Raw genomic sequence first — 26,770 nt, forward strand, 5'->3', positions numbered from 1 at the left:
TGCGAGGGGACTGGGCGGAGCCTGCCTCCCGGAGGAGTTGCAAAGGAAAGGAGAGCGCGTGGCGCTCCGGAACTCGCGCACGCGCCGTAGTCTCACTCGGCCTGTGCGCGCGCGCGGCCGGCGCTGTATCTTTTCTTCAAGCCCGCCCCCCTCTTCCACTTCAGCCAGGGTAGGCGACGAGCGAAAGCAGGGAAGTGTGGGGCGAGGTGGGCGGGGCGTCGCACGCGAGCGCGGTCTGCAAAAGAAGGGAGGAGGAGGGAGAGATCCAAGACAACGTTACCCCGTCAACACCCAATCGAGAGCAAGCCTGACCCCGCCCCCTCACCTCATGTTATTGGCTGAGAGGCCTCAGATGGGCGGGGTTGGCCGTGGGGTTGGGGAGGGCAGGGGGCGGGGAGGAGGAGGAAGGCGCTGGCGGGCAGTGATGGCGGCGGGTGATGGGGACGTGAAGCTAGGCACCCTGGGGAGTGGCAGTGAGAGCAGCAGCGACGGCAGCAGCGAGAGCCCAGGCGGCGCGGGAGCGGCAGCAGAAGGGGGCGGCTGGGCAGCAGCGGCATTGGCGCTTTTGACGGGGGGCGGGGAGATGCTGCTGAACGTGGCGCTGGTGGCGCTGGTGCTGCTGGGGGCCTACCGGCTGTGGGTGCGCTGGGGGCGGCGGGGTTTGGGCGCCGGGGCCGGAGCCGGCGAGGAGAGTCCCGCTGCCTCTCTGCCTCGTATGAAGAAGCGGGACTTCAGCTTGGAGCAGCTGCGCCAGTACGACGGGTCCCGCACCCCGCGCATCCTGCTCGCGGTCAATGGGAAAGTCTTCGACGTGACCAAAGGCAGCAAGTTCTACGGCCCGGGTGAGGAGGAGTTGGAAGGGGAGGGGGAAGACCTCCTGTAGCTCAAGTGCGACCCTCTTCCGATGGTGGGTGCCCCTAGGCACTGGGTTGGTTTGCCCAGCTTTCTCGATGTCTGAACCCCTGCGCCCTGGCTGCTGCACCTGGGACGGCCGGCCCCACACACAACCCCAGCAGCGGGCACTTACAGCTTTCCACCCTCCGAAGTCTGTGTTTCAGTGTTGCTAGCTCTCAGCTTTCATCTTTCTCTCATCCCTCCACGAAGCCTTTTCTTGTGCTGAATTTTTCAAAATACTTTTAGTTGTCGCCTGTCAAGCTGGCCCATAACCTTTCCTGAGCTTTCTGATTCCTGGGATAGATGGGGGCAGGAGGGAGGAGAGATGTCTAAAGTACGGACCTGAAGTTGTACGCCAGGTAATTCACAGCTTTCCTTTCTTTACTCTTTTTAGCCACTGATCTCCCTTTTCCCTCTGCCATTCCCCATAAGGCCACGTTTAGGTACACGTAGTTACAAGTTCCTACCGTTTAGCTTGTGAAGTCTGGGCATATAAGCAACATCTCAGATTCTTTTTCTTTAAACCAGTTTTAGTATGGAGCCACTTTCCAAGATTAACCATGTATGTAGGATGTAGACAGACCAGAATGTAGATCTTAATAAAGACTGGCAAAGATATTCTCCCTGAGTTTTGGAGGTGGAGCTCAGATACCCCAGCAGGCGGGCCTGTCTGGTTTCTTTCGTTCTTTCTTTCTTTTTTTTTTTTTTTTTTTTTGATCGTAGGAAGGCAAGTATTCAAATACATGTTGATAATGACTTACTGTGTTTTCACTGAGCAGAAAAAACTTAAAAAAGCTATAAATCCACACCCCAGTGCAAGGTTTCTGCAAGTTAAAGGTTTTTAAAACTTTGCTTTCAGAGAACCGTGTATGTAGGGTCATTGGGTTAGAAACCCTTCTTTCTTCCATGTAGTTACAGCATACATTTCAGATTATGCTAATAAACTTCAGTTCAGACTCATGGAACCTGTTGGTATACGATAAAATTGAGCAACATTGTACACCCTGGTTATGTAGTAATTAATTCTAAGCTTAAAAAAAAGTGACTACAATAAAAAATAAATAATAAAATTAGGGACCTAGAGTGACCTGTTATTCGAAAGAGTACATTCAAGCCTTAAAGTTAAGGGGGTTGGCAAGTCTAAAAACAAGTTGGTTTCCTTCTTGATTTAATCTGTTAGTACAGGAGATTTATTGGTACTTGTAAATACATACTTTTGGTTTTAGTGTTTGATGGCTGGAATATATTTTAAAGTGCTTTGGTTAAGTGAAATAGGAATAAGAAATTGGAGATTTTATGTGTTAAACTATTTAATTGCTCAGTTGCTTGTATTTTTGTGTGTACATCTACATTGAATTTAATTAAGTCATAGGTATCTTATAAAGTATTTGCTTCTGGTTATGTAAATATGAAAAACAGTTGGCTACCTACTTAACTCAGCTAAAACAATTAATACTTTTTCTTAAGAATATGAGGGACAAGAAAATAGAGCCAAAGTAAAGTAACTAAACGGACAGACCAAATTAAATAGTTAATTTTTTTTAAATCAAGGATTTACACAATATTTTGTACCTGAAGTTTTTTCTTATTAATATTAAAAAGTGCATGCAGTGATTAGAAATTGTGTACAGTTTTAGGTTTTTAATGTAGAGCTTACCCAACTAAAAGACCTGCTTTTGTAGCCCCTATCTAAACTGACAACGAAACAAAGTGTTAGTGCAAAGAAGCATATTAGTCCTCACACATTATGCTTTGCCACTATCTGCAAATAGCTAGGAAAGGTTATCCTGGACATAGTTTAGCAGCCTCCAGTGGCAAATGTTCTGCAACAGAAATTAAAAATTAAGAGTCATAGATATAACGTAGATAGCCTTTGTGCAGCTTGAGCATTAAGGGGCTTCCTAGATAACACGGAGAAATCACTTTTAGGTTGGCTTCCACCAATTCCCAGGTCCTGATGAACAGCCTAAGAGTAATTAGTTATTTTATTCTAAGTGTTTATTGTTCAACCTAGTAGAGATGTTTGGAACGTTGTATTATGGAAAGGAACCTTGAAAGTAGACAGATCACCTATGGGCTTGAAATATGTTGACATTTCACATTAACAGATGTAGCACTTTTTCTAAAAGTCTTGAAGCCAAATTTCAGATATAAGTTTATTTTGGGTTTTAATTTTTATTTTCATCTTCAGTCATCTGAGCACTTTGAAGCAATTTTAGCCTGACAGTCTTAGGGCTAAGGAGCCAGAAAACCTCATTTCTTTGCCTAGCCAATATCTACTCCCATTTCACAATAATAGTTTTAGAGTTAAAGATTTTTTATTTTGTGAGGTTTTTCTATGTTGAAAAATTCTTAGTCATTTTTAAAGTTCAAGTTCTTAAAAAATTATTGACAATTTAGTGGAGTAAACACATGTTGGCAAACAACTGGCATTAACTACATTTGTCAGCATTAAATTTAGTAACAGTTCAGGCACTTGGCCAGCATGTGAGGAAAGTGGTCAGGTAAGAAACAATGCATATGGGAGGAGAAAGAAAGTAAGATTTGTTAAGCACCTACTACATCAGATCCATTAATTTGTCATCTCCATGTTACTTCAGTGAGGTTAGTAAGTATTCTTGCCCTCAGATGGGGAGTCTGAGGTGCAGATGGGGAGTCTGAGGTACAGACATGGCATTCAAATCCAGGTACATTTGACCACAAAGCCTATCTATACTAGTTCAGGTAAACTACATAATGGGATAAACTTGCAGAGAATCTTACTGTTGTTTTGATACCCTCTCCAGGGTCCCATAAGGATCTAAAGCCTCAAAGAAACACTTTCATGGCTGTATGTTTTGCTGTCCAATATGGTAGCCACAAGCCACATATGGCTTTTTAATTTTAAGTTAATTAAAATTAGGTATAATTAAAATTGAGTTCCTCCATCTCACTGGCCACATTTCCATTACTCAGTAGCCACATGGCTACCATATTAGTGCACTTTATAGAGAATTTCCATCTTACCAAAGAGTTCTTTTCAACAGCATTGATTCTAGAGGTCAAGGGAGGAGGAGGAGGAAACTCCATTTATTGAGCTTATTATCTCATTTAATTTTCAAACAGCCCTAGAAGATAAGTAATGTTCCCATTTTATACATGTGGAAACTGAAACTCAAGGAGGTTTTACTCAAAATCACCTACTTAGTGGCAAAGCTAGAAATCAAACAGTATAATTGACCTCACATGCCATCCCATCCCATTGTATCACAACAAAATATAATTTCACACATTTCTAGAGTCATAATAGAGTAGGAAGACTGGAATAGATAGTATAATTCTAAATAACTTGACTAATATTACTACAGTGAAATTCTACCAAAATAGTGTTTTTGTTTATTCTTTAGAATGGCAATTATACAGTTGTATAATTTGTATAATAGTTTATTCTGCATTTCTGAAATTTAAATATATGGCTTTCCCCTTATTCCGTATAGCATTTTCTTTGACACAGACCAAAGCTGTATTTTCTCCAACTTCCCTTTAAATTCCACTGGAAAAGAAAAAGTCATATATAAAAGAAGTACTCCCATGAAAGGGGCACATGTACCTTTCAAGTGATTTTCCTCCTTTTTTAAATTTTATCTTCAGTATGTTAACTTTTATTTATAGTTTGCAAAATTACAGTTGAAGCAAGAGTTGCAGCATATTGACTAGGCTCAACCTGACCTCTTCCTTCGTGGATATCCTATTCACACTATCAGCTATCATCCCAGCTACTTGCTTTGAAGCCAGCTGGGTCTGTTTGGACTAATGGCCATACACATCCATTACCTTTCAGTAAAATAAAAGAATCAGCTAAGTTGTCTAATGAATTTTGATACTCTGCTCAAATTTATACTAGTTATTTCTATAATACCTACTCTGAGTTCAGCATCATGCCCTTATTTTTAATCTTTGAGGGAATTGTATTTATGTTAAGTACTAACATTAAGCATAAAAGGATAGCTGAAAGCCCATATGAGACCAGAATATGTTATTCATGCTGGAAGAAAATAGATTTAGTAACATCTAGAGTTAGCCATTCATGTTCTTTTAATAATTCTTTCAACAATCTGCGACATAGACCCCCCCTCCCCTCTGTACGCATGACAGACATCACTAAATAACTTCTCTACCCTTCGAACCTGCATCATCTCAAGATAGCTAAGATAGGATTTCATCTCCATATTAAATACTGAAAAGGAATTGCCTGGATTTCATTACAGTGTTGCTTAAATAAGATGTTGTGAAAAGTGAGTTAACTGAGTTTTCAAAACAGTTGAGTTCCTACCTGTGTGGAAATTTAGGAAAACAGACAAACTAGCATTCAGTATATAACTATAATTTATAGTTAAATATTTTATGAAAGAAATGAATAGGATATGTAATAGAGGGTAAAAAAAGGACTTTATTTAGAATAGGTGGTTAAGAAAGATGTTTTATTTATATTAGTTTATCAAGAAAAGGGGGTTGATATTTAAGCAAAAACCTAAAGGAGTCAGCCATACAAAGATTGGGTGTGAGAATGTTTTGATGCCATCTAGCACTAGATCTAGAACTGATCATATCACATTAATCAACAGAGAAAGAAACATCCTTAACCTTTACTGATTTTGAGATTTGACTTCAGCCTTTGTTTGGTTAGTATTACCGCAGTGTTTCTTTTTCCACCAGTCTGGTATGTTTTATTATTCCTCTGTAGATAAAACATATAACCACATTTTTTTTCATTGACTGTAATATCAACACTGTCTTTAAGCAGCTTAATCAGTTTATATGTTTTATCATTACTGATAGATTTCTATCATCTTATTTAGTAATTTATCTTTGACATATGTTTCATTGCCTCCTTTTATCCACTTTTTTTCCTTCGCAGATTGAATTTTTTAATTCTTCCACTCTTTCTCCCTACTTATTTGGATATATTCTATTAATGATTCTTTTGGTGATTTCCTTAAAGTTTTTGCTATAGACACTATCCTTCTGAAGAACATAGGAATATTAGCCAAACATTTCTCTGTGAATTAAAAAAACTCTAAGACACTTTACTGCTATTTGAGAGAATATTTATTTAATAAATATACAAAAGTACCATGCATACAAATGTGGATGGTGTCTCTTGAGATTCTGTAGTATATAGCTATATGTTGTGGCCCTGGTTTAGAAGGCTTTCACTCTATATGGGGTGCCTGGGTGGCTCACTCGGTTGAGCATCTGACTTCACCTCAGTTTGTAATCTCACAGTTCCCAAGTTGGAGCCCCACATTGGGCTCTCTGCTGTCAGTGCAGAGCTCACTTGGAATCCTGTGTTCCTTCCTCTCTCTACCCCTTATCTGCTTGTGCATGTGTGCACACTCTCTCTCTTTGTCTCTCTCTCTCAAAAGTAATAAAAACAAAATCATTTAGAAAACTTTCACTCTAGTCCCTCCCTCATCCTATTTTCTATATTATTTCTATTAGACTTATAGTTCTGTATTTTTTCAAACTCCTCCCCCAAATTTATTAAAGTATTACCTGTTTTTTATTGTCAGCCCTCATTTAAATTTACCAGCATAGTTACCATTTTCTTTATTCACTGTCATTTCTTGCATCTCATTACTTTGTTCAAGGTTCAGCTCTCATTTTTAGTGAGGTATGTCCTATAGTTTTTTCATTGGTAGAAAAAGGGACACAAACCTACGTTCTCTAAGCACTTGGGTCTTTATAAAATGATGTTTTTGATTGCAAAAAAATCTGTCAAGTTTAAAAGGTTTAATTTAACACAAAATAAACTCTTCTTGAATTCTCTACTATGGATTTGTGCAGATAATTCAAGTATTGTCCTACACTAGCAGAAATTTTGACTGACTTTGACTTTGTTGTAGTTATTGAAAGGAAGTTCTCCTGTAGAACCCTGCTTTTTAAAAGGAAACAGGTTCAGGAATTTCTGACAAGAAGAACCAAAAGATCACAGTTTTGATTCTTCTTTTCCTCTTGCCTCTAACATCTAATTTAACATCAAGTCCTATTGACCCTGTTTCCAAAATAGTATATCAAACATGACCAACCACTTCTCCATAGGTCTACTGCTACTATCCTAGTATAAAACTTATGAAGTAAATTCCTAGGGGGAGCCGGGGTGGCTCAGTTGGTTAAGCATCCGACTTCAGCCTAGGTCATGATCTCGTGGATCATAAGTTCAAGACCTGTATCAGGCTCTGTGCTGACAGGTCAGAGCCTGGAACCTGCTTCACATTCTGTGTCTCCCTCTGTCTTTGCACCTCCTCCACTCATACTCTGTCTCTCAAAAATAAATAAACATTAAAAAAAATTACTTAAAAAAGGAAAATTCTAGGGGCGCCTGGGTGGCACAGTTGGTTAAGCGTCCGACTTCAGCCAGGTCACGATCTCGCGGTCCGTGAGTTCGAGCCCCGCGTCAGGCTCTGGGCTGATGGCTCAGAGCCTGGAGCCTGTTTCCGATTCTGTGTCTCCCTCTCTCTCTCTGCCCCTCCCCCGTTCATGCTCTGTCTCTCTCTGTCCCAAAAATAAATAAATGTTGAAAAAAAATTTAAAAAAAAAAAAAAAAAGGAAAATTCTAGAAGTAAAATGACTGAGACTTAGGTTACAGGATATTTTTTATTTGGGTACTTTATTTCCGAATTGCCCTCCAGAGAAATTGGACCAATTTACACTTCATGGAAATGCCTATTTCTCACTCCTTTGCCAAAAAATGCAATATCAAACTTCCTGGTCTTTGTCAATCTGAGAAGTTAGAATGGTATCTCAATATTGTTTTAATTTACATTTCTCTTTTTTAGTGAGGTTGGCTACCTTTAGAATTTTGAGTCATTTATGTTTCCTTTCCTACAAATTATGTGTTCATATATTCTTTGCTACAGTTTTTCAATCATGGTATTGGTCTTTTCCTAGAGATTTTAGGTGTTTTTTAAAAAGTGAATCAAAAGTGAATCAATCTTAGCTGCAAACATTTTTCCTAGTTTATTTGTCTTTATACTTTATGGTGTTTTTTCTAAGCCACAGAAATTTTTGGTTTTATGTATTCAAATTTATCTTCTTTCTATGGCTGCTGAGTTTCTTTATCTTAAGTTAAAGGTTTTTTGCACTAAAAAGGTTATTTTTTTAAATACGTAGTTTTTTAAAGTACTTCTATGGTTCGGGTTTTTTAGTTCCATTTGGAATTTGTTTTTTTTTGTTTTTTTTGTTTTTTTTTTAATTTTTTTTTTCAACGTTTATTTATTTTTGGGACAGAGAGAGACAGAGCATGAACGGGGGAGGGGCAGAGAGAGAGGGAGACACAGAATCGGAAACAGGCTCCAGGCTCTGAGCCATCAGCCCAGAGCCTGACGCGGGGCTCGAACCCACGGACCGCGAGATCGTGACCTGGCTGAAGTCGGACGCTTAACCGACTGCGCCACCCAGGCGCCCCTGGAATTTGTTTTAAGATGTGAAATGAGGATTTTTTTTTTTTTACAGAAAGCTATGCAGTTACCCCAACACTATTTATAGAATATTTTTCCCCAACACTTGCAGTATTACCTTTACTGTTCACTAAATTCCAATAGCTAATTAAGTCCTATTTTTAATATAATAATTATATAATAATATGGGGCGCCTAGGTGGCTCAGTCAGTTAAGTGTCCAACTTCAGCTCAGGTCATGATCTTGCAGGCCCCACATCGGGCTCTGTGCTGATGGTCAGAGCCTGGGTCCTGCCTGCTTCAGATTCTGTGTCTCCCTCTCTCTGCCGCTCCTCCACTCGTGCTCTGTCTCTATCTCAAAAATAAATAAACTTTTAAAAAAATTATATAATAATATATAATCATTTAAGATGCTATTTTTTCACCTTAGACTTCTCATCCTATGAAGGCTGTGTTAAACTCAGTCTCATTCCAACATCTGGCATAGGCCTGAAGTTTTAATTTTTCAGTCTTCCCTGTCCCCACCCTAAGCCATAAGCGAGGGCCAAGGCCACTGAGCTCAACCCACAGTATTGTTGACAGCCTTCTAGTTTGAATTTCAGAAGCAAGATTGAGTTAAGGAAAGTATTTTACCTGCCTAAAATGGGAGGAGGCCAAACTAGATTCTTTCCCCATTTTATACCAATGCCTTTAAGATTTGCCCAATGTTAAATGTTGGTGAAGCCTCTAGAACCCAGTTATCTTGGCTTCTTGAGAGGTATTCTTTCATTTTCACCACGCTACCTTCTCCCTAAAAGTCTTGGGACTTCCTAAATATAAGTATAAAACATTAATATTTATTACTTGGATTTCTTTCAGTCACTTTTACATATTGCTTCATTTGTTCCTAGGCCCGTTGTAATCTTATTTGGAATACATTACTCAATACAACTATAATTAGGTTTGTTTTTTTTTAAGTTGCTTTAATAATCACAAAAGACTATTGTCAAAACAGGCCAGAAAACTAGGCTGTTTATAAACTTTAATGAATTAAAGTTTGTCCCTGAGACTATGGTTGTTATACTATGGAAATAACTGAAATATTCATTGTAGAATTTTCTCCTCTTCATAAATACTAATGTAGCTATGTAGTCATTCTAAGAATCACAAAGTTATGTTACATACTTTAGATATTTAGTTCTTCCTGGAATTTTCTGTTCATTGCATTATTCTTTAAAACATTTTCTTACAGTGGCCATATGTTTTTCCTTTTTCAAAAAAATGTTACCCGTTCTACCTGATCATATTAAAGTAAGCAGTTTCAGGATTCACTAACTAGTAGATTTATTGAATTTTGAACTTGAAAAATCTGTGCCACAGTTATGTTAACTCTTAAAGAGTATTAATGAAATCTGAATTCTAGTATAATGTCATTTTGATGTATTTAACATTATCTTTAAAAGAAGAGTTATTTGGGGGCACCTGAGTGGCTCAGTTGGTTAAGCATCTGACTTCAGCTCAGGTCATGATCTCACGGTTTCTGGTTTCAAACCCCACGTCGGGCTCTGTGCTGACAGCTCAGAGCCTGGAGCCTGCTTCAGATTCTGTGTGTCCTCTCTCTGTCCCTCCCCAGCTCACACCCTATCTCTCAAAAATAAAATAAACAGGGGCGCCTGGGTGGCGCAGTCGGTTGAGCGTCCGACTTCAGCCAGGTCACGATCTCGCGGTCCGTGGGTTCGAGCCCCGCGTCGGGCTCTGGGCTGATGGCTCAGAGCCTGGAGCCTGTTTCCGATTCTGTGTCTCCCTCTCTCTCTGCCCCTCCCCCGTTCATGCTGTGTCTCTCTCTGTCCCAAAAATAAAAATGTTGAAGAAAAAAAAAAAATTAAAAAAAAAAATAAACGTTATAAAATATTTTTTTAATAAAAGATTTATTTTTAAAATGATGTCCTAGAATATTTGTTACATAAGTACATTTAAGAGAAACTGCCTTGGGGCGCCTGGGTGGCGCAGTCAGTTAAGCGTCTGACTTCAGCCAGGTCACGATCTCGCGGTCCGTGAGTTCGAGCCCCGCGTCGGGCTCTGGGCTGATGGCTCAGAGCCTGGAGCCTGTTTCCGATTCTGTGTCTCCCTCTCTCTCTGCCCCTCCCCCGTTCATGCTCTGTCTCTCTCTCTCTGTCCCAAAAATAAATAAACGTTGAAAAAAAAAAAAAAAAAAAAAGAGAAACTGCCTTGGTTGAATTGCTGTTCATTTTTGGTAGCAAGAATTTTCTTCAAATTAAACATCCACTTTTTTTTTTTTTTTTTTTAACATTTATTCATTTTAGAGAGACAGAGCGAGAGCAGGGGAGGGAAGGGCAGAGAGAGAGGGAGACAGAAAATCCAAAGCAGGCTCCAGGCTCTGAGCTGTTAGCACAGAGCCCAATGTGGGGCTCAAACTTATGAGCTGTGAGATAATGACCTTAGCCGAAGTTGGACGCTTGACCAACTGAGCCTCCCAGGCATCCCTGCAAATCCACTTTTATATCAGCATTATATTGTAGTCTATGATAAAGCAACAGAATATAACTCCCTTAGTTATTACTGAGATGTTAATGTAAAAATGAACCCTTAATAGTCAAAATAACATTAGTTTATATAAGCTGGCCTTTATTATTATTTTTTTTTATAAATTATACCTAAAGGCTTAATACCATTAAAATTTGTTTTCCTTGGGTAATTCTATGTTATTTTAGTGTAATAGGTAGCCAAGTATGGTTATCAAAATATTGGAATCAGTAACTTTTATGTTTGTTGTGTAAAGGGGTAGTGGAATGGCAGGTATTTCTGGCTTCTCAGATAATGCTTCTGGTTGTATTATAAATGCAGAGAAATGTACTTTAGTTAGACCTCATATCCTCCTTTCTCTGAGCAATGCATCCAATTCCAATTCTAGTTTTTAATGTTATGTTCTTTATGATCTTACAGGAAAAACTAAACTAGTCTAAAAAGACCTTTTCATAAGTTAAATGCTTCCTGAGGGAAGAAGACCGCTGAATATAGTTTAGAGAGTGAAGAAGTATGTTAATCACTGAATCATTCTTTTCTGTTCAAGAGTTAATAAAACATCATTTTGTCTAGAAATAGGCTTGATTTATTAACTGTTGATTCAAGTTCGCTCTTACTAAGTCGACATCTAAAATCAAAAAAAGAACGTGTTTTATGAAGTTTTGTTTTTACATTAATTTAGCATTGAGGTCTCCTTAGAAAAGTTGGCAGAGAATTTTATAAGAGAATGCATTGGTATATATTAATATACTCAGAGATGGAAGATTTTTTGTTTTTATAATGATCATCTTCTTATAATTCAGATAAGTTTTATGGTTTATACTCTTAAGTACTTTGAAGTAGATTGACTTTTGCAGGCCAGGAAGATAAATATTACAACAAAATGATAAGAAAAGGTGTTGATGTATATAGCTTTCTTGTTAATTCTCTTTTCTTTTGATTTAATAGGTGTTCTAAAATATCTATTCCCCTGAAATTTTGTAATTAATGGAAATGCTCCAATTTTCAGGTGTCACTCCACCTTTGGGTTTGTGGATCCTCTGTGTTTTCTGAAGGTGGACTATATTTGGAGTAGTTAGAAAAGCAGATGGGGCACTTGGGTGGCTCAGTCGGTTAAGCTTCCTACTTCGGCTCACGGTTCGGGAGTTCGAGCCCTGTGTCAGGCTCTATGCTGACAGCTAGTTCAGAGCTTGGAGCCTTTCTTCAGATTCTGTGTCTTCCTCTCTCTCTGTCCCTCCCCTGCTGGCGCTGTTTCTCTTTCTCTCTCTCAAAAATAAATAAAACATTAAAAAAAATTTTTTAAAGAAAAGTGGAAATAGTACTTCCTAAGTCTGCTGGTAATTTTAAGCAAGTCACTGAATGCCTCTGCTTCTGTTCATCTGCCAAGTGAGGAGGGCAAAAATTGTTCCTTTTACTTTGCAAGACTATGAGAGTAAAGTCACGTGCTAGAAAATTCTTTAAATGGTTGACTATCATTTTACATTTGTAGTTCTTTACAGCCTTGATCAGCTTTACTTTTTCTTTTGTGTGTGACTCGTCGCTGTTTTAAGTTTGTCAGCATTAAGGGGATATATAATGTTTATAGATTACTTTGTCATCATTGTCGTTCCTCAAGAAAAAAAAATCACATTGGTTCTATCTCTCTCTCTATCGCCTCCATCTCCAGAGAAGCAGCTAGTGCCAAAAAGCATGTGGAGTTATGCAAAAAAAATAAACCCACACAACTGCTTTAAGATGAGGGCTACTTTTCTTTTTCCTAGGGACTATTCTTGCTTAATTTTATTTTTTTATTATTTTTTATTATTGTTTATTTAAAAAGAATTTTTTAACATTTATTTATTTTTTGAGAGAGAGAGAGTGTGAATAGGGGAGGGGCAGACAGACAGGGGACGTCACAGATTCCAAAGCAGGCTCCAGGTTCTGAGCTGTCAGCACAGAGTCTGACATGGGGCTCAAACTCAGGAACCATGAGGTCATGACCTTAACTGAAGTCAGACACTTAACCAGTTGAGCCAACTCAGGTGCCCCTAATGTCTACTTATTTTTGAGAGAGAGAGGCAGAGTGCGAGCGAGGATGAGGCAGAGAGAAAGGGAGACAGAATCTGAAGCTCCAGTCTCGGAGCTGTCAGCATAGAGCCCGACTCAGGGCTCAAACTCACGAACCCTGAGATCATGACCCGAGCCAAAGTCGGACACTTAACCGACTGAGCCACCCAGGCTCCCCTGTTCTTGCTTAATTTTAAAAGTTCACATTACTCTAAAATAAATAATTCCAGGGGCGCCTGGGTGGCTCAGTCGGTTAGGCGTCCGACTTCGGGCTCAGGCCTTGATCTTGTGGTCCGTGAGTGTGAGCCCCGCGTCGGGCTCTGGGCTGACTGCTCAGAGCCTGGAGCCTGTTTCAGATTCTGTATCTCCCTCTCTCTCTGACCCTCCCCCGTTCATGCTCTGTCTCTCTCTGTCTCAAAAATAAATAAATGTTAAAAAAAAATTTTTTTTAAGAAATAATTCCAATTTAAGGAAATTTGGATTTTACTGTGTAAATAGAAATAATACTGAATTTCTTTCTCTTAAATGGTTAATACCCTTTTCAGTGACAAGTGAAATAGTGGGCAATAATTTGAAGGTTATTAATGTTGACCCATTGTAAAAAGTGTTTCATTTTCTTATATAGAACACAAATTTAAAAGTATAAATTGGTAGTCTAAGTGTATGCTAATAGGAAAATGATTAAATTTTAGGTATATCCATTCAGTAAGAAAATATATAACAATTAAATGGTAATTGTGAATGTCACCTAATATTAAGTAGCAATATGGAGAATACTTAGGAACAGGAAAATAGAATAAGAAAGTGCTTTACTGGAAGGATTATCTTAATTTTCATGTTAATGTATCTGTACCTATTGCGAATGCCACTTCTGGTTCCATGCCATGAACTTTTCAGAGTATGTTTCTTATACTCAGTGAACTTTATAGTGCAACGCTTTCTATAATTCAAATTAATTTTCATAAGTTTTTAGATTTTTGTCTATTTGAGTAGATTTTTGAATTCTCTCAAATGTACAGATACTTTCTGACACATAATCTTCAATTTCCTAAATGCTTTCAAATATGAATATGGGTATAATCATTACTCTGTTTATTTAAAAAGCAAGAAATTTCCAGGTTTTTCTTCTAGTTTACTTCTCATTAGAAAAGATTTTGTTTTGTTAACTGAACAGTAAGCTCTCTAACTGACCACTCTGTTGCTCATAATAGTTAAGCTAGTAATTCTGGTTTTAAAATTATTTTCTCTAAATTACCTTTGTCATGTATGGATAACTATAGCCTCAGGAAAGAAAATTTTTTTCTATTGTAAACTTAGGAATTTTAGAAATCTTATTTATTAGCACTTGATTTTTAAAAAAAATATTTAAGTAACCTCTACACCTAACATGGGGCTCAAAGTCACATATTCTTATGGCTGAGCCAGCCAGGTACCACCTATTAGCATTTAAATTTTTACTTAATTTAATTTAGTTTACTGATTTTATTTTAGAGAGCATGAGTGGGGGAGAGGGGCAGAGGGGAGAGAGAGAGATTTTTATTATAAAAAGAATTTTTTAACAAATATATAACCAAAATCAGAAAAAGACCCATTAAGTTCAGAGAACAAACTAATGGTTGACATAGGGGAGGGGGTTGAGAAGATTGCCAAAATTCGTAAAGTGGGGTGACAGATACATGCTTCCAGTTATGGAATGAATTCATCACAGGGATGAAAGGTACATCATAGGGAATATAGTCAGTAGTATTGTAGCAGTGTCATATGGTGACAGATGGTAGCTGTACTTGTGGTGAGCACAGCATAATATATAGACTTGTCAAATCACTATGCTATACACCTGAAACTAATATAATATTGTGTGTCAACTGTACTTCAATTAAAATAATAATAATTTTTTAAATAGCCAGACTACCAGTTACATGAAGTAAAATTTTTTCCTCCATTCCCCAGAAAAGGTTGCCACTGTTAAGTGTTTGGTCTGTATTCTAACTGGTGTTTTTCATGCATATACAAACACATGTAGAATGTGCATACATGTGTATTCTTTTTTTAATTCAAAGCAAATCATGCTATATATATACATATACACACACACACATACTCTTCTGAATTGCTGTTTTTAGTTACTCTATCATGGACTTCTGTGTGTGTCTGTACATATAGAGATATCTCCTTCTTTTTGATAGTTATGTACTATTATTCCATTAAATTAATGTACTGTAATTTAACCAATTTCTTGATATGGAAAATTAGGTTGTTTTGGTTTTGTTTATTTGTTTTAAATAACAAGTGTCTTTTTTGTCATAAATTTGAGCGGAGATTTTGCTTACCATAAATGAATCTGTTTAAAGTAAAGGATCAAAATCTAGTTAATCCTTATTTGGAATTGCAGCTAATATTTTGGAAGAAACTTTCGTTTCTACTTTATGCCAGGCACTGTGCTAGGCATTGAGGATACTGAGATGAGTAATACAGTTGCCACTCTCAAGCACAGACTTTGGGAATGGCTCACTGCTGTCAGCATATAAATCATGCCATTCCTTTCTAGGGAAGTGGTTCTTAATTCCCTGGACAAAATGCTAATCATTTTATGTCAGAGGAACTGTTCCTATAGCCATGTCTCCCGTTTCCCAAGAGCCTTGACAAATGACAACCATTGTTTAATGACTTTTCATAGTTTATATAGGTAATTGTGAATATATTCTGGTAGTCTGGTGATATTTATTTTGAAAATGGGCCATATTTCTGGTAAAACATTCAGCAAAGATATGTTGAACATCTACGTGTGTTGTGCACTGAGCTAGTCACTGGAGGTGCAAAGATGGTACAGTCTCTGCTCTCATACAACCTACTTTGGATTAGAGGAAGAAAATGTTTTAGATCCACAATTCACTTGGGTCTTTACCAAGTACTTATCTAGTGGATATTCTGTTTTATTTTTAGATGCCACAATTAATTAACAGAAATCAATAAAGCATTATCTCCCCTCAAACAAACCAGTTTCCAAACCTAATTGCTTAAGTTTCCTCTTCTCCCTAATACCTTGTAGTCTTCAACTTTGAATACAAGTTTTGAGGTATCTGAAATTTAAGTTTTAAATTTTCAATGAAAAACTTTATTTTGTTCTAAAGGTAGATCTCCAAGAAGTTTCTTCTCATTGTCTAGTATCTATCTGTGCATGTTTTGAAGTTAAGGCTGTGTACCAAATATGAGTCATTATGAGGTTTCTTTTATTTGACCTTTTCCTTTGAGACATTCTAAAATATTGTTAAGGTTGGGGCGCCTAGGTGGCTCAGTTGGTTAAGTGCCCGACTGCGGCTCAGATCATGATCTCACAATTCGTGAGTTTGAGCCCTGCAGCAGGCTCTCTGCTGTCAGCTCAGAGCCTGCTTCAGATCCTCTGTCTCCCTCTCTCTCTGGCCCTACCCAGCTCTCCCTCTCTCTCTGGCCCTACCTAGCTCTCCCTCTCTCTGGCCCTACCCAGCTCATGCTTTCTCTCTCTCTCTCTCAAAAATAAACAAACATTAAAAAAATAATAATAATAAACAAAATATTGTTAAGATGATGTCAATAATTTCTTTTTTTCCCCCAGCTGGTCCATATGGAATATTTGCTGGTAGGGATGCCTCCAGAGGACTGGCGACATTTTGCCTAGATAAAGATGCACTTAAAGATGAATATGATGATCTCTCAGACTTGAATGCTGTACAAATGGAGAGTGTTCGAGAATGGGAAATGCAGTTTAAAGGTACCTTCATTTTCTTGGGTTCTTTGGAAATATTAAATTTATGGCCAAAGAAAGTATATACTATTTCACTTCTTTAAGAAACCTAAGGATATATTTTCACCACCATCATTATTTGATGATAAAAATAGCAAAATTTGAAAATGGTTGTTACATATTAGTTAAAAATCCATTTTTAAAAATTGACTTGTTACCAACTGTAAGTCTAACAAATTGTGACACCTTTAGTCTTATAAGGCTTTTTAAGTAAGACATAGTATTTTTAAATATAGGCTTCTATTTAAAACTGAATTCATTATGGATATTGATACTATAATTTATTCTAAAATGATTTTACTGATCTTACTCTCAAAACTATAAAGAAAAAATGTCATTCCCCTTTATTATACCCTCATGGCATCAGTTAATACCTCTTGACAGCTGTGACACTCCAGACAGCTATTTATGTGACCTATACATCCCTTGGAAACAGTTCTGGCTTCTTGGCATTTGAACTGGTTCTACTGTATGAGGTAGTCCTCCTGTCTTCTCCTTCTGGTTTGTCAGTTAATTCACTTAACCTAGTTCAAATTCCTGACCAAAAAATGACTAAATATGTATCACCTTGGACATTATAGTGTTCTAAATTAAGTACTGGTAACCTAAAACAAGGAATATTAACAGAGATGTAAGAAGAGAGTTTGCTAGGAGAAAGAATAATGGTATGACTGGGGCCACACACTGAGTTCTCAAAGAACACAGGATAATGAGTAACAAATGACTTTGCATCTCATTTGGTTTATTTTCTTGGAGACTACTAGCAGATGTCCCATTTTCTCCCAAGAATATTTTCTAGTTGGATCTACTTAGCATGATCTCTAAGTGATTGTGATGAAATGTCCTTGGTTAAGAGCTGGTAGAATGGAACACTTTTCCTGGTAAAGCACAGTTCCCAAGCTTTGTAAATTCCCTAATCCTGTTTTCTTTTGTTCAAGTCTTACATGAATACAAAGATCAGCCAAGGTGAGCAATAGGATCAATTTAGCTTATTCGATATAATTTTAAAAGAGGTGAACACCTTCCCTGCTGTGTAATGGAATAGTAAAACAAATTTGATCACTACTGATTTTCTTTTGATGTATTTTTCAGAAAAATATGATTATGTAGGCAGACTCCTAAAACCAGGAGAAGAACCATCAGAATATACAGATGAAGAAGATACCAAGGATCACAATAAACAGGATTGAACTTTGTAAACAACCAAAGTCAGGGGCCTTCAGAACTGCAATTCTTACTCCCTTTCACAGAATGTCCAGCGTCTTTGGGTTTGGTTCACCTGCTGCAAAAAACATTCAACAGATTGTATACAAGCTAAATGAGTCTCACTTTGAAGATTTGAATACTAGACATTATTTATGCTGCCAACCTCATTTGTTGCAGTTGTTTGTAATGTCTGGTGGGGCTTCATCATCCTGAAAAGGAGGAAACAGGGACTTTTTTAAAGAGCAGGAAAGTCACAAGGTTACTATTCCCTCTCTCCCTCCTTCCCTCCCTCCCTCCTATTTTTTTTTTTTTTAAATCAAAGACAACCAGATATGTATTTGCTACTTAAGTGTACAAATCTCCTCAAAAACAGCAAGAGAGATTCATGTGCTGTGTTTTTGTTACAGCTCTGAGGGAGGAGACCTAGGCAGGAGAGGTTGGGGGTGCACATCAATTTGAGTAGTTTAGATTATTGAAACATTAAAATGTGAATTCTCAAACTTTTCTTTTTGGGTTTTGTCAGGAAAAAGGAAAAAACCCTTACTTCTAAGAAATCTTTGGAAATTAGGAGAAGGGATTTCAAGTGGATCTAAGTCAAAGTTAATTCCCAATAGTAAGATCATTTGAAACTAGTTTTTATCCCTTCCCTTCCCCTAGATCAAATCAATATTAATTGTGCCTTATTTCACTTACATAGACTTGAATTATTTTTAGGGAAAGCCCCTATGTGAATTCAGAAGTCATTACAAGCAGCATTGAGACTGAAGTTGGAATATTCTGTTGACTGCAAAACCTTGATGTCATTCTGTGTACATAGAATGTAAAAGGAATATTCAGTGTTACTGCCACATATGTTAATATACACAAACTTAATTAGCATTGTAATGGCCAAATGCATTCCCTCATGCTTTTTCTCTTTTAAAAAAAAATCGAAAATCAAATCAACAACTTTGTCCCCCAACAGCTGCCTAATTTTAGGAGTCTGACCCTCACATCTCATTGGTGTGGGTGCATGGGGCTGTGGTATGGATGTTGTATGGGTGCGTCTGAATGTGTGTGAGAGCGCCTTGGAAAGGACTCTGCAGATACTGTAAATACCAGTACCATTTTAATAAAGCATGTACAATAAACCAAAATAAGCTTGAGTTGGACTTTATATATAAACTGTAAGCCCAGTGCATTATGATATGGTAGTCAGGATTATGCATTTGATTCAAGATAAGGAAAAGTCTTGGAAATGAAAAGCAGGCACTGGTTAACCAACTTGTACACATTGTACCACATTCACTGTAACCTTAGGAAGAAATTCCACTTTGTGGAACATTCTCGAGATCTGAGATTATTCAGGTAAGAATTGATATATAAAAATGTACATATTTTGACTTTATATTTTGATGCTGGCTATACTAGAAGTAATAGCACCCGGGTGATAGTTACTGAACACAAAATAATAAAGGGTATTACACTGATAAGTACTAAATTCTTCTATTCATTTGAAAAAGCCCTTATGAAAAGCCCTGCATATTCTGCGTATGTCAGTTCCTTGATTTCATTGAGACTATTTAGGTTCTTGGTTACACCAAAAACTTAACAAGTCGCCCATTAAAGTCACCAAGTTAAAGAAGAGGTTTATTCTACTTTATGAATATAACATATGCAGAAGCCGTCAAAGAAAGGGGAAATTTAAATTGCAATAATAAGCTAAAGTATGAAAAATACTGCATTCTATTATATTCAGTCTTGGGATGTTTTATAGAAAATAATGATCTTCAGCCAAATTTTTGCTGAAGACTGGTTGTAAAGACTGAAGAATATTGGTAAATGCTTTGTGTGTTTTTTATGTAAAATATTTTATAAAATTTGCTAACATACATGTCCTCTGTAGTAAACATATAAATATATATATATGTGTGTGTGTGTGTGTGTGTGTGTATGTATATATACATACACACACACACATACACACATATAAGTATGAGCCTGAAGTTCAGAAATAAATCTGCACTTGTGAATAGAGGAACCCTAAATATCCATGCAGTACAAATGATGCAGTCTGTTAAGAAAATTGAGTAATTTGTGTTTTGGACTTGAAATAAACTTATATAGACAATTCCTCAATTTCAGTTGAGTGTTTCTCATTCTCAGGTAGTTTGCTGGGTAGTCTTAGAGTAAGGAGATAGAAGCTGTGGTGGTATTTTTGCTGCTGTTTTCCCCTGAGACTCTATTTCCCTAACTTTGCTGATTATTAGAACCACTTGAAGTACTTAAAATACACATCAGACCAAACCTACTACACACTGAGCCATAATTGAAAGAAAATGGGTCTCAGACTCTTGCTTTGTTTTGTTTTGTTTTTAATTTTATTTTAGAGAGTGAGGGAGCACGAGCAGGGGAGAGGGACAGAAGAAATGAGAGAGAGAATCTCAAGCAGGCTCCATGCTCAGCGCAGAGCCTGACTCAGGGCTTGATCCCATGACCCCATGATCATGACCTGAGCCAAAACCAGGAGTCATGCTCAATGGACTGAGCCACCCAGGCACCCCTCAGACTTCACTCGTAAGAAGTCCATGGTAATTCTTGTGGTCAGGCACATCTGAGAAACACCACACTAATCATTTCAAGTTACATTGTCCATCTTTGACATCCACTTGAAATGAACTTACTCTTCGATAATTTTAGTCTTGATTTCCTGTATTCAGTTTCATATTCCCTAAAGTTTCTCAGTTACATATCAGGAGATTCCACATAAAAATCTAATGTGATTTTTTTTAAACATTGTTTTCAGATTTTTGTCTTCTGATAGTATCTCAAAGTTGGCATGTTTCTCAAAATCTATACTGTGTGTACTAGTCCGTTTCTCTCCATTAGGAAATGAACCTATTCAGACAGATAAGTTTTTAAACCTTGACTGTGAGGGGTGCCTGTGTGGCTCAGTTGGTTACACGTCCAACTTCGGGTCGGGTAATGATCTTGCAGTTCACAAGTTGGAGCTCCGCATTGGGATCTGTACTGACAGCTCAGAGCCTGGAGCCTGCTTCGGATTCTGTGTCTCCCTCTCTCTCTACCCTTCCCCTGCTCACGCTCTTATCTCTCAAAAATAAAACATTAAAAAAAAGATCTTGACATTAGTGAAGTCTACATCATGTTTTCCTGACAATAATTCTACCTGCCTTTTTTGAAATCGGCAGACTCCAACACTTACACCGACCTCTACCTATAATCTGAAAGCTGAAGTTAGTATATTGAACCAGTACTGGAGAAAATTGTTCTCTAGAAAACTTGAATCAGACTCTCCTTACCCACGTATTCCATTTACTTCTGTTAGTAATTGGGAAGTGCAGCCAATTGCTAAAAATGTATGCCGTTGGCATGTTAACACAGTGTATTACCTTACAGAGTTTTTTATGAACCAGAATAAGCTGGTAATAATAAAGTTTATAAATTGCTTTGAGCATAATAAAAATGACTCATTGCATATTATAGTGATGGTTCTTTTGCTCTAGTGAGTTAAATGTAGCAAATGCTCAAAGACAGCTTTTGAGTATGTGTGTTCCATTAAGGTCAGCCCTCAATTTGGTAGATTCTAATAACAGGTTATGATCTATTTGTTGTAGGAAGAAAGTTCAAATGAACACCACCCAATTTTTCTTTACTGTTTTTAGGCAAGACATCATTCCCAGGCAATGTCAGAAAAGGCTGTATCTTCTTACCACACTCCTGTGAGTCAGACTTTGAGGAGACCCTGGGCTAGATTTCAGCTTCGCATTTTTTCTACCATCACTAGTGACTGAGAGAACATTTGGACTGCCTGTGATTTCTCCATTCAAGAGAGCAGTTGACATGCTGTGAACACTCTGGTTTATTCTCGAGATTTTTCCATCACTGTATCTGCATAGGACCCAACTAAATAAACCAAATCATGAAGTTTGTTGTAAGAAGACTGGTAAATATTTGCATACTTATTTTTAAAAGCATGATCTTAATGGCTACATAGTATCATTTCCAAATACAAATTTTAGTGGCAGGATATTCCATATAGTGTGGTGCCAATCTGGTTAAAGAAAATAGCAAAGTTTGGAAGCTAACAGAATTTTAAAACTAAGCTATGCTTTTGCCTGGTCATAAAAGTAATATATGCTCAGTATAGAAAAGGATTAAGAAAATAACCAAAAATCAAGAATTAAGCAAGGTTAACTTTTTCCTGCATCTCTCCAGTCCCTTTCTGTATATAGGATCATAGTCTATCAAGTCTTCTGACTAGAAATACCATGCAGTCATGCTGGACACCTCTACCTAGAACCTCAAAATGAATGCATCATACCCCCTGCCCCAAACTTACTTTTACTCTTAGCTTCTCTGTCGCTGCTATACTCTCCTAATTTATCTTCCATCCTCCCTTGTTCTTATCAAACTCATAGTCCCTGTTGGCAATTTAAAATGTAAACTTGACCTCACTTGAGGCCTTCAGTGGCTCCCTATTTTCTAAAGAATCAAGGCTTATGTCCTCTTCATCAATTCCCACAGCACTATTACATAAAACAACTTGTATCTTCCAGAATATGCCCTTAGCTACTTACCCACTCCATTCTTCAGTCTGAATTATACTGTCCTCCATACCTTCCCAAATTAACTGCCCTCCTGGATAATTTGTTCAGTCTTAGAGACTCAGGCTCAGTCTCAACTCAGTGCCCCCAGAGTGAATTAGGGAGCCCCCCCCCATTCCATGACTCCATAATATCACAGGTACATTTGTATCACTGATTTACCATTGTGTTGCAATCATCTGTCTCCCCTAATAAACCAGGAACCAGAACATACTCCTATTTTAGACCACAATTTCCCCAAACTTATTAGTACAGTGCTGGACACATAGTATTTGTTCAAAATGTTTTTTTCTTAAATTTGTAAAACTAGAGGGTTGACTAATACCAGAAATTTTAAAATGGAGGCTCAAAGGAAACATTTTAGAGACCTGGAAGAGAGCCTAGGAACTGCATCAGAGCAGCACCTCTTCTTAGTTTTGTTTATTAGGCTTGCAAGTAAGAATTTGAAGTCCTTGTGCTACAGAAAAAATGTTGGGAAACCACTGGACCAGATGATCTCCAGAACTCTTTCACTTTATGAATACAGTTCAAGGGCAGAGCTATGCAATCTTAAAAATATCTAGCAATACTTACTCTAGGACTGTAAACTACAGATTTATCTTCATGGCACAAGTGGATGAAGGTGCAAGCACCACAGTACGACCCTGACCTAAGTGCCTATCTAATCAACATTGTTTTGCAGCAGCTATAGCTTATAGGCTTCGTCAAAGGGGTGACCAAAAGAAAAAGGAGAGAAAAGGAGAGGACTTCCATTTTTTTTACCCTATAACTAAAACCATTCATCAACTCTTTTGAAATCCCACCCAGGGAAGTCCTTTGCTCCCTCCACTGTGGACCCCCCTGACCCCACCTCTCTTCCTACCATTCCCATTACAGAAATACTCATTGTAGTTGCTGGCCTATCCCAGTGGTAATTTAGAAAAAGGCGAGTTAAATTGATCTTGCCAAAGACAAATTGCAATGTAATAAAAATATAATGAAAATAGTCCAACCTGCTGCACTTGCCTAGGAAGAAATACCTTATTTTTAGAGAAAGACCTTTGTCCTTAAAACCTTTGCTAACAGTGAGAACCGAGACAAATGCAAGATAAGATAGGAACAAATCACCTTTCTTATATAAGAAATGCAGGAGCAAGCATTTTAATTCCTTCTCTATTTAGGCTGTGTCTGTAGTGGAAGGAGTTTAGGCCTTGAAGGAGTTCTGCTTTCTGGTGACCTTGAACAAGTTTCTGAACTTCTCTGAGCCTAATTTTCCTCAATTGTGAAAGGAACCAATAATACCTCGCAGGTGAAAAATAAGATAAAGGCCACCACCAACTCTATGACATGTACTATATTCCCTTCTTCTACTTTGCAGTCGTAGAAAGACATTTTAAGTATCTTTAGGTGGTATATAATTTTATTTAAAGTAAAAATCTGAATAACCCTTTGTTAATTAAACCTATAGTCCTAAATCTGAAAAATGTTTACTAGTTTTCCCACAATTCATCTATTAGTAACAAAGTATTACATTTAGTAACAGAGCATCAATGTAATATTAAAGTTCAATAGGGGCACCTGGGTAACTGTCAGTTGAGTGTCCAACTCTTCATTTCAGCTCAGATCATGATCCCAGGGTCTTAGGATTGAGTCCCACGTCGAGCTCTGTGCTGACAGCTCAGAGCCTGGAACCTGCTTCAGATTCTGTATGTGCCTCTCTCTGCCCCTCCTCTGCTTGCTCTCTCTCTCCCTCTCTCTCTTTCAAAAATAAACATGAAAAAAAAATTTTTTTAACAAAAGAATTTAAACTCGTGGACTGGAGGTGATCCTGAAATTATTTGCATGACTTTATTAGATGAGATGTCAGAGACAGAACTGAGTGATTATATTAACATGAAAACACCTCTCATTATTGACCACCTTCACTGAAGAACAATAAACACTTTGCGCATAAGTTAACTATCTTTAACTAGGAACAAAATTGAAAATGCTATACTACAACGAGTTCACCAATGAATTTGCTGTATAGCTTCACAGATTTGTGTGAATTTTTTAGTTAACCTTATCTCAACTGCCATGAAATAATTCAGAATCATCTCACAACTCAACTTGGGTTAAGCAAAAATGGTGATTAGAACGGCTTAAATGTATTGCAAATGTACTATTCAAAGATTTTCTCCAAATGACTGAGTCTCTTAAAGTAAATTCAAACTTCCAGACATCCTAAATGAAAAAAATCACTAGACTCACATTATCTCTAACATATTCTTGAGCAGTCAGAATTCAGTTGAAATTGGAATTTACTCATAATGGTTAACTATGTGTCAACTTGGCTAGTCTATGGGGTCTGGTTGTCTGGTCAAACACTAGTGTAGATGATGCTGTGAACGTATTTATGTGATTAACATTTGCAATTGGTTGACTTTAAGTAAAAACAGATTACTCTTATAATATGGGTGGCTCTCATCCAGTCAATTGAAGACCTTAACAGCAAAAACAGGTTTCCAAAACAAGAAGCAATTCTGCCTCCAAACTGCAACAGAGAAACCCTTCCAGAGTTTTCCATGTGCTAACCTGCCCTGTAGATATTGGATTCAAGACTAACATCCACTCTTACCTGAATTTCCAGCCTGTCAGCCCTACAGATTTCAGAATTGCCAGCCCCCACAGTTGTTTGAGATAATTCCTTAAAATAAATTATTCTTTCATTATCTATCTACCTATCTCCTATCGAGAGAGAAATCTCTATATTAGCCTAATACACTACAATTTCCCAATTATTAGTACATATGAAACTTTAAAATTTTTCAGTTTTGTGACAAATCCTCCCCCTTAACTTGATTCAGTACCTAATACTTGATCTGATATGGTCATGTGGGCTTTAGTTTCTGAACTTGAAAAACATTTTAGCCATGAAATGTAATACTTTTACCAATATTCCTTCCATTGTTCCAGATAAAATCTGACATAACTTTTCATCTAATCTCTGAAATAAGATTTCATCAGAAGTCATGAGACAGAACAAGAGGAAAGATGAACACAATTAATTCTTCTGCTCTCAATATCAAAATCAATGTGAAATTTAGGAAAAGAGCATAATCTAGCAATTTTATTCAAAATCACTTATATTGACCCTAAGTTTGATTTTTTTAATATTTAAAAAATTATCTGGAAATAAATTTAACAGGGGGTGCCTGCCTAGCTCAGTTGTAGAGCATGTGACTCTTGATCTAGAGGTCATGACTTCAAGCCCCATGTTGAGTGGAGAGATTTCTTAAACATAGAATCTTTAAAGAAATAAATAATTTAACAGCAGTAACATGCAGTCTTTCTCTTTTGGCGGGGGGGGGGGGGGGGGTTGACCTTCAAACATTTCAGCTAAGAGAATATTTAAATTGACCCTGCCCCACCTCCAATTCTTGGTTCTTCTCCAAAGACAACCATAATTTTCCATTTGGTGTGTAACTCTCTATCCTTTCTTCTAAGCATTTTCTATGTCTATGGCTGTACCTGTAGAAATATTGCAAAGCTTAAGTTCCAGAATCTGCAGACTGACTGCCTCAGTTTAAATCCTAGCTGTGTGACTTTAGACAAGACACTCAACTTCTCCATGCCTCAGTTTTCAAATCTGTATTATGGAAATAATAACAGTACCTAATTCATGGCATCATATTGAGGATCAAATGAGTTAATCTCATGAAACACTTGGAACAGTGTCTGGCACATAATAAGCACTATACAATATTAGCCATTATCATTGTTCCTCCCCCCCCCCCTTTTTTAATATAAATGACTTCATCCTACTATATGTTATTTTGCAACTTGTCTAACCCATTTACACATTTTGGAAATATTTTCATATTACAGATAAAGTCTACCTCTTTTTTTTTAACTACTTCAAGCCTCATTTTTTATATAATGATTTCAAACAGCCCCTTAGTGCCTAGAAGAAGTATCTATGTTTATCCAAATAATTTATCCCTTTTTCTATATGATTCAGTGTACTAAAGTATCGGGGGGAGAAAAATGGTCAAATGCATCATGGGACTATTTGTACAGATATCTTTGCTGAGTATCAGATGGGGAAGGAGATAAGACCCTGCCATCACCTGGGACATACCTGTCACTACCCTAGGTAGCCTCCATTCATTTTTGAGTCTCAGCTTGCATTTACTAAAGAGGATTACTCAACAGAGATGCAAGCAGTCAGTCACTGGCAAAGTTACCATACTCTGGCTGTCCTATTTCTCCCTTCTTCAGTGCTGCCTCACTGCCATGAGTAAACCTGCATGTGTATTT

The 26,770-nt window shown here is 37.5% G+C and overlaps 1 protein-coding gene across 1 annotated transcript; it reads left to right on the plus strand.

The window, feature by feature from the left end:
• The first annotated feature begins 337 nt into the window (after nt 1-337).
• Nucleotides 338-20,006, plus strand: PGRMC2 (progesterone receptor membrane component 2). The gene is made up of 3 exons (XM_025921866.2): nt 338-842; nt 16,494-16,649; nt 17,775-20,006. The coding sequence occupies exons 1-3, from the start codon at nt 353-355 to the stop codon at nt 17,870-17,872; spliced, it is 744 nt and encodes a 247-aa protein (XP_025777651.1). The 5' UTR covers nt 338-352; the 3' UTR covers nt 17,873-20,006.
• The last annotated feature ends 6,764 nt before the right edge of the window (nt 20,007-26,770 follow it).

This window comes from Puma concolor, chromosome B1 (genome assembly GCF_028749965.1).
Source record: "Puma concolor isolate L17-30 chromosome B1, mPumCon1.1.hap2, whole genome shotgun sequence".
Taxonomy (NCBI): Eukaryota; Metazoa; Chordata; class Mammalia; order Carnivora; family Felidae; genus Puma; species Puma concolor.

Coding starts and splice junctions, on each gene's coding strand:
- PGRMC2 (XM_025921866.2), top strand. CDS start 353: ATGGGCGGGGTTGGCCGTGGGGTTGGGGAGGGCAGGGGGCGGGGAGGA. Junction 843..16,493: donor CAGCAAGTTCTACGGCCCGG/GTGAGGAGGAGT, acceptor TTTTTCCCCCAG/CTGGTCCATATGGAATATTT. Junction 16,650..17,774: donor ATGGGAAATGCAGTTTAAAG/GTACCTTCATTT, acceptor TGTATTTTTCAG/AAAAATATGATTATGTAGGC.